Raw genomic sequence first — 11,537 nt, forward strand, 5'->3', positions numbered from 1 at the left:
CCACATATGGCCTTAGTTCGTCTTCCGAATAAAAATTCAGTGTACGCATATGGTTTAAATTCGTTTTTCAGTTAAATTCGGGTCTCGAAATGCCATTTCTATTGGTTTCCCTGTTTTCTATGCATTCGTTAAAGTTCTGCAGTTTTTAGAATTAGAAAATGGATACACAAGTTCCTTTTAAAACATATTGCATGCAGAAAAAAAAAGTTTTTTCCTACAAAAATAAAAAAAACAGTTGAACTGTTTTAAATGGCATCATAAAAAAAATATTTTGTAAAATTCGACATTAAAGTCAGTAAGACTAAATGTTAAAACAATAGGCTTTACTTTTTTTTTTTACCTTCGGTAATGATTTATAAGCATTTTATTGCGTAAGTGAAAAGTTATAATACGCATCATACGATTGATTAAGTTGCTACACCCTTTTAAACTGTTAATTACTCTATTTATAAATATTTATTTATATATATATGGTTTCTTTGTTTGACAAGGTTATATCCAATCAAAGTATTATTGCAATACAGAATTAAATTACGTATTGTACTATTTTTGTATGTTATCTTATTTTTTTGCTATTGTATTACTTTAAGGCGCATTGTAAGATTACTGAATATGAGTCAGAAACAGTTTATAAATTCGCTAGAAATTCAGATCTTACTTATTTCAACGTTAAATACGGATACTTATAGGTATAGTTATATATAAATAGTATAATTTAAAGCAAAAATGAATGCATATATATAATGAATAAGTTTGTGTGTGTATATATATATATATATATATATATATATATATATATATATAATATATATATATATATATATATATATAAATATACACACACATTTATTTATTACTGTTAATTTAGAATCTTAAGTGCTTAGCCTTTTTTCTATTTTATCTATATTTTATTCTGTATTTTGGATATAAAATGTTTTAAATTTAGTTAATTTTTTTTATATCTTATTTTCACGTAACTACGTTCCCATCAAACGGACGTTTAAAATACTTTTTGATAAAAACAATAAGCATTTATGAAGTTGTTATTGAGAAAGTATTTTATTATTAATAGTTTAAACCTAGATTTTATGGTCGTGAAACAGTTTGTGAAATATATTCTCTATAAGTTAGATATACAATATATTTTATAAACGTTATTATAGATATAGCAATGTATATAAAATAAATTTAATATTTCTTTAATGTAGGTTTAAAACAAAGATATTACAATGCGTATCGTTTTTGCAGCAGCTTTTTTTGCATCAATAATAGTTACGGAAGCTACATTAAAAGGAACAGATCCTGTATCTGGGTTTGTTGTTGAATATGGTTGCTATAAATCAAATTGCTGGGCATATTGTAATGTAAGATATTTGTTTTCTTAAATAATACCTCATTGGAATTTAGAAAGAAATTCCCCAAAACTTTAAATAGGAAGTTCTCCGAAGTTATTTAATGTAAACAATGAGATTTCTTCCCCTCTACTTATCAGATCTTGTTTTGTCTTTCTGCGTGTGGTAAAAACCTTTTTTTATAACTACCCTAATAAACTTTTTGTTGAGGGGTGAAGGGAAACAAAGAAATTAATTGATAACCTACTTTTTCCCCATCACTAGAGTGCAATTATATTGTGGAAACCTCTAGAATTTTTTGATGAAGATTGCGTGATTTACATTTTTAATAGTTTTTAAACAATTTTGTTACTATGATGTTAATTACTTGCTTCTTTCACTTTTCCCCACACCTTATTCCATTTTACCCCCAAGACACAATTCCTCTAAAATCAAAAATATACATATTTTATTATTACCCTCAATCTTAAACCTTTAAGTCAATCTTAAAGGAAGAAATAAGTGCTTTAAATCATGTTTTGTATGTCGACACTAATTTGGTATATATAATATATATATATATATATATTTATATTATATATATATATATATATATATATATATATATATATATATATATATATATATATATATATATATATATATATATATATATATATATATATGCTTTTATATATATACTTATATATTTGGTGCGGCCGTGGCGCAGTGGTTAGAACGCTTGCTTTATAAGCAGGAGATCCAGGTTCGAAACGAGATCTGGACATATTTTCGCGTCACGGTAAGGAAGGAGGCGTGAACTTCCTGGTTAAATGCACTTCCGCGTTGCTCTGTGACAAGACCGTTAGGACTTCTTGGGGCACCAAAAAATAAAAAAAAAATAAAAAAAAATAAAAAAAATATACATATATATATATATATATATATATGGTTTTATATATATATATATATATATATATATATATATATATATATATATATATATATATATATATATATATATTAGTAGAAAATCACATTACTAAATTTTTTCTATTTGACACTGTGTTTCAAATTTAGTTAAGTGTATTTCTACTAATATATAATTGCTCTGTTCTTTTAAGAACATTGAGCACTCTATTGTGTAGAATACTTTTTAAAGTTGTTTAAATATATATATGTATATATATATATATATCCATATATATATATATATATATATATATATATATATATATATATATATATATATATATATATATATATATATATTTATATATCTAAATATATAGATTTATATATATATATATATATGTATATATTCGTATATGCATATATATACATATATATATATATATATTATATATATATATATATATATATATATATATATATATATATATATATATATATATATATATATATATATATATATATATATATACATATATTAACGTATGTTTATTAGGGGCTTGACAGAATGTGGTGTTGGACAAATAAGAAATCTTCTGATGGAAAAAAGCCATGTTCGGCTGATGCGCAATGTAATGGTTATTACTACAAGTGTGTATCTGCGTGTGGCTTGTAATACATTTAATGTTGAATTAAATTTAAACCTTTTTTAGTATTTTATTGAAATCTTTGAGTCTTTTACAAGACATTGTTATTTTGCTGGTTTTGGTTTTTTAAGTTTTAAAATATTTTGTGCATAGTTGTATTTTTTGTTATATAAAATTTTTTGTATTTGATTTAAATGCAATTAGAGAGAGAGAGATGAATGTTTGTTTATTAATTATGGAGAGTTTTGTAAAGTAATATTCCTGGCCGACGACAAGGGTTTTGAAGTGGAGAGGTACAATCGTCAATATCTAAAAAAAGTATCTAAAATTTTCTGAAAAATTCGTAGTGACTACGAATAATTTAAACTTTTTGTTATGACCCGTAAAATATGGGAATCTATTCCACACAGACTTTTTTATACTTAATTCTTACTTTAATATTGCCTAGTAAGAGGTAAAAAACATAACTATATGAAAATAGAAAAAACTATACTTATTGTTTACATTTAAAGGTATAAAAATTTTTTTTTGCTGCAAATAATCTTAAAAAACTTTAACCGTTGCGGTATACGTTGCTAGTTATCAAGGGATTGAATATTAGTACTAAGCATCAACGTTACCGCACCGTCAGTAAAAATGCGTAAATTTGCGTGAAATGCCTAAAAGTGCGTAAAATGCGTAAACTTGCGTAAATTGCGTAAAAATGCGTAATTACCGCGGTAAATTTGCGTAAAAATGCGTAATGCGCAAATTTACCGCATTTATCATTTTTTACCGCATATATCACTTTTTACCTTTTTTTTGTTGCTTTTACCGCTTTTTATCACAATTTTACGCTTTTTTTGCTGCTTACCGAAAAACTAAACGAGGATTTTTTAAATTGCTTTTTGTATTTCTATTAGTAAATTTTACATTTACAGTTTAAACAATCAAGTTATGAATAAAAAATCAGTCATCAGATATTTCATCATCTGTTTCTTCTCTTTATTTTCATTATAGACTTTTTGCGTATGGTAAAAAGATAGCGGACTGCAGGATCTGAAAGAAAATGGGATTTTATATGTTTAAAAGGATGCGAATTACAATGCTTAAGTAGTAGATAGTTCATAAAAAGTGAATACATTAACCACAAGACACATTAGTGTGTTTTGAGTAATTCAAAATATATATATTTTTTTTTATCAAAAAGTGTCGCATTTTACTCAGAAATTCCGAGTTTTTCGTGAGTTTTACCGCATTTACGCCAAGTTACTGAAGTTTAAAATCACTGATCTCAAAATGTTACTGGATAGGCGTATACGGAAAGTTTTTTGAAGCCAGTTTTTGCCTCCCAAGATGGCGGCGGATGTAAGGAACGGCTATATGAAAATTAAGACACTGATGATAATCCAGTTTTATATCTTAAGATCAAATATTAATAAGTTTCAAATAAAAATCTATTTTTTTGTTTAGCAAAAGATTTTTTTTATAAAAATAACTGAATATTACATATTTACGTAAATTTCAAATATAAATATTTTTTTATTTAACAAAACATATTCTTACAATAACTTGTTGTATAATAACTTTCTATTTTTTGTTTTTTAGAATAAATATGATAAAATAAAAAACAAATTCTCAGTAAAAGTAAGTACGAGTTTTAATTTTAGTTTGTTCAATAGTAGTGAAGAAAAAGTATTTGTTTGCTTGTGCAGAAATCCCAAATTTAAAATCTTTAGCATTTGCTATATAATTTATGTACCTTTTAGGTCTTAATTACCCAATGCTTGTGCTAGATGGTTACTAACACAACTGTATGTTGTGTTATTGAAAATATAAAATTTGTCAAAATTGTAGGTAGACGCCACTGCCGCTTACCATGCAGTAAAGTTATCAACCTTCTAACACACTGCATCGTGTAACTAAGAACTAAAAGATACATAAATTATAGATAAATACTAATTTAATTGTAAATTGCACTTAAAAAGTATATCGAATATTTTGATCTTTAATATTTAAGTTAATGATTTCTTTAATTGTCTAATTTTTTTTTAAATCATATCATTTCTTTAAACTTTTATTTAAGTTATTATAAATCATATCATTTCTTTAAAAGTTTATTTCATTGTCTTGTTTTTCTTTCAAAACTCTGTTTAATTATTTTCTTTCATATTACTTTAAATTCTAATAAGATGTACATCGTTCACCGCTTAAAGCTTTGATTGCCGCCATATTAGGCCAATTTTGGCTTTAATTTTTTTTTTCCAAAAAAACAATAGAATACGCTATCCAGTTGTATTTTGAAATCATTGGTTTAAAATGTACTAAATTATAGTAAGAGTAAAACACTTATTTTAAGCGAGCTTTAACTCCACTTGAGTTTTAACTAACCTTGAGACAGCTTAATCATTTTTTTGCACTTTTTGCACTCAGCAAATCCTGATTTTCTGCCGGAGTCAAAGATGTTATCCTCTTCTCTGTCAAGCTTGGTAAAATAGTTCCAAAGAGACATAGATTTTTCAAGATGGTTTAATTTGGTAGTGGTTTTGGTATACTATTTAGATCACTGAAGTAAGAACTTTGAGACTGTTAGTCTTTCTTGACTTTAGCCAAGCTTACAATGGAGGCTAGTTTAATTTTAGGAGGTGATTAATTATTTAACAACTATCTGACTTGATAAAAACAAAGTAATTTTTTACGCTATTTTACCATAATAACTACTGCTTAAACTAACTTTTATCACAAATTACCGGAATTGCCGACTTTTAAGCAGTTTTACCGTTTTTTACGCAATTTTACCGTTTTCACGCATTTTTACCGATTTTACGTAATTTCACGCAATTTTACCGACTTCTGTAATAAGAAAGCGCAAAAATGCGTAATACGCGTTTTTACCGCTTACGGTAAAAATGCATATTACGCATTTTACCGCAGTGCGGTAAAAATGCGTAATACGCGTTTTACCCATGGCTATCTTTATACTAACAGGCCGTGTAAACGTACAAAATGTCCGATAAACTGGGGGCCATTGAATAATACAGCTGATTTATGTATCATATTAAATAAACGTTTGTAATAAATTCTTTTGAATGAGAAAACACAGATTTAACATTATTCAAGTAAAAAACAAGTTTAATAATCCTAACTTAGCAATAAATAAGTTAAATCTGTGAAGTAAATGCTTTATTAGCGAATCTAGATTAGATAATTTTGATACAAAATAGATAAAATGCATAATTAAAAAAAGTTATTTTAAATTAAAAACAGTTGGTTTATAATACATTCATGGAGAAACAATACTAGTCTTGAAGGAATGTACAAGGAAGACAAAAATAAAATGAGTTTAGTAGATAATATGTTCACAAAAATCATTAGATTAAGTACAAATACAAACATGAAAAAATATAAAAGTTCTATTTACTTTGACAGTTTTATAAGTTTTTGCTTTGGTTCTTTTGATGATCAGGGATTATAGAAAATACTATGGTTATTAAACAAAATATTACATAAAATTACTCCAGATTTTATTTTCATTCTGAAACCATAAAAATCAGAAATTGACATAAATATATTACATAAACACTTTCGATATACTTTATTAGTAAATGGATGAAACATGGCATAACAAAACATGGTCCATTGACAGGCATTGTAGTCGCCATATTTTTCATAATAAAATTTTGTTCCTTCACCTGTTTCTATTTTTGTATCATACCCAGAAATGTAAATTAGGGCTTTTTAAACATTTGCATCCAGCTTTTCTTCCAGATCAGGTAATTTAGGAAAAACACTTGATGAATCATCATCTAATAAAAACTTGCATTTTTCACAATCATGACCTGCTTCGTTTTCTGCAACTTCATCTATATTATATAGATGAAGTTGCAGTATATTTACACCCACTTGCAAAATTAATTTGGTTTTAAATATTCTGACTTTTTCTAAAATTTGCTGAGTATTTATAAAATAAGTCCCATCTGACCTTTGTTGAAGCTTCCCAAACATTTTCTCTAAAGGATCTGTTGTAAATTTACCAAGTACCACATCTAGTATCGAAATCCAGAGTTAAGAAGGTACTTAGCAAGAGCAATCATACCTGAACATGTATGCCAAAGTGTTGTCTCTGTATCAACTGTGAGCTGACTTTATTTTGTTGATTGAAAAGATGGAATTATACTCTGCACTTCAGACAAAGTTTTATTTGTTTGAGATGGACCAGGTTTTGTAGGAAAAAGACTTTTTTTCACACAAGTAAACAGTGAAGGTGGGTCACGAGGTCTCATTTTACCATGCTTAATTATTGTTATATAATTGGGTGGAAAATGACGCTCACAAACAACAGTATTGTCACTATCAAGTATATTATCCCGTGGTATTATAGAAATCCATTGAGTACGTTCTTCTTTATTAGTTGGTAACCGAAACACCTTTACTTTATTTTCTTTATTATAGTTGCCATTGCAACTCATCACACAACATTTCTTTGGCATTCTTAAAATTTTATACCAACTATAAAAACAATCGATACGTTTCTATCTTATACAATATAGCGTAAGTGCAACGATTTCCTTTGAAAAAAACTTTTTATCAATCTAATTCTTCAAGTGAACTTTTTAACTTCTCGCTTTTTTAACATTGATTAAAACTGGCCCCCAGTTAATCGCACATTTTGCACGTTTACACGGCCTATTAGTATAAAGATAGCCGTGGTTGTACCGCATTTTACCGAAATTTTTTTTACCGCCGGTGCGGCAACGCCGATGCTTATCTTCAACTAATGTTATTAGATTGTTCATAATTTACAAATGAGATCTTTTAATGTGTTGTTAAAAACCATATTAAACTCATTTAAAGACTTTATGGTAACCAATAATATAATGATGTCTATTTGCGTAAATTTTTAGATGTAATATTATTATAATTATGAAAAACCGATGATTTTGGTTAATATATATACTTTTGGTAAATAAAACATTTTTAAGTGCCAAACTTAAGTATGCTCTTGTTTATATCACATTAGAATGTTTAGTAAAATGTTGAAACAATCCCCTTATTCGGTTTGCGTGTAAACTTTATATAATTATTAGCTTTGAGTTTTGATTTTTATAAATCTGTAATTTTATTGCCTGTTGACTTAAATTTAGCGTAAAAAAATTAAAAAATTAAAGTTACTTATTTGTTACCCTCACATTTGGGTAGGGATGGGAAATGTTTTTGGATATTTTTTTTTCCAGGCTTCCATCACCGGATGCGTAGATTAAGACTATTTCTTAATAAATCATTGCTTAGCTACAGCTACAGCTCGGGTTATACGTATATTTCACAACGGCATAGAAAAATATTTTTGGTCAGTAGACATACGTGGGCAAGTTGCCAAATTTCTGTTTCTCTGGAACAAGAAATTTTCTTAAAAACAAAAAGTCTTTAAATATATCATACGACTCCTAAACCTTGCGGATCTAGATTCAGTTGCTTGTGGGACCGTAATTTTGCTTATACTGGCCTTGCGTTATATGGGCCACTAATACTACACGCAGATAAAGATATTTACGTGAAAAGTTCTATATTTTCATGCCCATATAAAAGTACCGCAGTTGTTTAAACCAAGACTTATAGAGTCATATCATTTTCTTGAGCAGGTGGACTTTTATCGAATCAAAGTGGAAAAAATCTTCACAAAAATGAAGCGTACTCTTAAAAAGTTTGGGGCTCATTAATCTTCAGGGCTGGTGTTATAGCCCCCATAATTCAAGACAGGTTTAAACTTTCTCTCCTTAGTTTTTAAATAATAAATACATTTACGCAAAAAACTTGTAAAAAAGAACTAACAATTATGCCAATTATTTTCCTTTCAAATAAACTACCCTTTCTGAGTCTCCCATGGGTATATGCGCCTTCTGCTGACTGCCTTCCCTGTAAACACACAAACGTCTATTAAACGTCAAAACAACGTTTCGACAAAACGTTTAGATATGGAATGAAATTCAGATTAACGTTTAGAACAATATACTTTGTTTTGATTATTGTGTACAAACGTTTTGAACAATATATGTATATATATATATATATATATATATATATATATATATATATATATATATATATATATATATATATATATATATATATATATATATATATATATCTATATATATATATATATATATATATATATATATATATATATATATATATATATATATATATATATATATATATATATATATATAATATATATATATATATATATATATATATATATATATATATATATATTATTATAATTGTTATTATTATATTACCTTTATTTTTATTAATATCATTATATTTTTTATAATACCATTATTTTTATTTATATCATTATTTTTATTAATACCATCATTTTTATGGTTATTAATACCATTTTTATTATTATAACTATTATTAATGTTATTATTATTGTTTACGTTATGATTTTTAGAGTTGTTATTATTTTATTCTTATGTTATTATTCATTATTATTAGGTGATTACGCATCATTAGTAATTATGCTATATGTAAACATCCTTGAATTGTATATTGATTGATTGATTGACTTTTTGTTGTAACAACACTACTATGTTTTCCAAAAAAAAATTCAGTTCGTTATTTTTTCAATATTATCTACTCAAACCTTTGAACTATATAAATTCAAATTTTTTTGAGTTTTAATTACAGAAAAATATTTAGTATAGTTAAAAAATTAAAATTTTTTACCATGTTTCATTTTTATTTAAAAAGCAATTAAAGCCACTGCAGTTTTAGGACTTTAACCTACTTAATTTCAATGAAAATCACTTGGTAATTTGAGTATGCTCGTATTACACAAAAATGGCATCTTTAAATAAAGTCAAAACTAAATGTTTATATGCATTTTTTTTCAAACAAAAATAAATTGGATTTTAAGCTAACACATTTTTCTTTATGAAAAAATTAATTTCATTATTTTAGCACCAAAGTTCGCGCCACGGATTTATCCATGCGTGGTGATATTATTTTAACAGCACAAAAAGTTTAAAAGCGTTTTCGTTAGAATATAGCCGTTAACTACCAGGGGCGGATCTAGGGGACGTCTGGTACGTCTGTGGACGTACCCAAAAATATCAGAAATATAATTTTGGTCTGAGAAAAATAAGGGTAATGCTCAAATAATAAGTTACTAATAAAATATACTGCATTTCAAATTATATATTTTTTTATATTATAAATAATATTGCAGTTTTGTTGAATCGGGTTAAAATTATAGTCAGTTATATTTATAGCGTAACGGGTTCTTGTTTAAAGCGAGTTGTTTAAGCGAGATTTAAAGTTTACATAAAAACATAGTCTATAGAAATATACCCTGGTCTGGAAGCTATTGTTTTAATTTTTTTCGGTCACGTGATCAATGTAGTTGCAAAACAAATCAGCCGTCGAAATGAATTTTAAAAGATATATCAAAGAATTTTCAATTATAATTTATTTAAACAGTCCTTTTTAGAACTACATATAACTAATATATTTTAAGCAATTCCAGTTAGTGAATGTTATAAGACATATCAAGGAATTTTCACTTAAAATTTAATTAAACAGTCCTTTTTAGAACTACATTTGAACTTAAGTAATCGTACTTGTAAAAATCATTATAGTTAAAATGTATATCATTTTAGAAATGGAGTGCAAAGTCCTATGGCTTACCTTCTCGTTGGTGCACTTCGTTAAATAATTTAGACTAGTCTTACGTCTAATTTATAAACCAAGTAGCCAAGGCAGCTTTTGTATTCATTTTGGTATTAAATAGATCCATGAAACAACATGCAACTAGTTAGTACAACTACATATATATATATATATATATATATATATATATATATATATATATATATATATATATATATATATATATATAAATTAGTTATGTCAGTGTATTCTACAAATAAAGTGTTCAATGTTCTTAAAGAACAGAGCAATAATAAATTAGTAAAAACACTTATGTAACTTTTATCTTCTACAGCATGTTTCACCATCAGTAGGCGAAACATGCTGTAGAAGATAAAAGTTAGATAAGTGTTTTTACTAATTTATATGTATATATATATATATATATATGTATATATATGTATATATAATTATTTTTAACTCAATGGTACAAATGACTACTTGTCATTTACACCATTAAGTTAAAATTACTCATATAAAAAAACTTACCTGTACTGTTGTCTCTTTTTAGAGACTAGAAGAAAAACATTACGACTTAATGTTGTTCCTACCTTAAATTTACCTGTTAAATCACATCCAACTACTAAACCAACTGAAAGAAGGCACTTAAATATAGTTAAAGATATAGCAACAATAAATAAAAATGCCAACAAGTCTGTATACAATACTTTTGAAGAATTTAAAATGCGTATTTAAAAGTTAAAGTTGAATGAATGGGAAATTAGTATTTTCGATGAAACAATTCTGTTTAAGCACATAGAAAATCCGTTTTTATCATCAAAGTTTGAAGTGTTTGTTGACGCAAGTTTAGATTATTCATGCATTGTTTTTGGTTGGTCTTTACCAATCTGCACTGAACTATATAAATTACATTCAAGATCTCTAAAAAATATAACAATTTCTTTGCTTCTGCAAGAACTTTTGTCTTATTTCTAGTGTATTTTGTTGAGAG

General features: G+C 26.2%; 1 protein-coding gene and 1 long non-coding RNA gene across 2 annotated transcripts; one reads left to right on the forward strand and one right to left on the reverse strand.

Annotated features, from left to right (window-relative positions):
• Positions 1 to 603: 603 nt before the first annotated feature.
• Positions 604 to 2,958, forward strand: LOC136089390 (uncharacterized). The gene is made up of 3 exons (XR_010643008.1): positions 604 to 689; positions 1,209 to 1,364; positions 2,800 to 2,958. It is a non-coding gene; the product is annotated as an uncharacterized LOC136089390 (long non-coding RNA).
• Positions 2,959 to 7,014: 4,056 nt separating this feature from the next.
• Positions 7,015 to 7,359, reverse strand: LOC136089874 (THAP domain-containing protein 2-like). Its single transcript, XM_065815967.1, has one exon. It carries the CDS (start codon positions 7,357 to 7,359, stop codon positions 7,015 to 7,017), a length of 345 nt encoding a protein of 114 aa, XP_065672039.1.
• Between the last annotated feature and the right edge of the window lie 4,178 nt (positions 7,360 to 11,537).

This window comes from Hydra vulgaris, chromosome 13, assembly GCF_038396675.1.
Source record: "Hydra vulgaris chromosome 13, alternate assembly HydraT2T_AEP".
Classification (NCBI taxonomy): domain Eukaryota; kingdom Metazoa; phylum Cnidaria; class Hydrozoa; order Anthoathecata; family Hydridae; genus Hydra; species Hydra vulgaris.

What these genes read in the sequence shown, in the direction of transcription:
- LOC136089874 (XM_065815967.1), bottom strand. Translation starts at nt 7,359, where the DNA reads ATGCCAAAGAAATGTTGTGTGATGAGTTGCAATGGCAACTATAATAAA.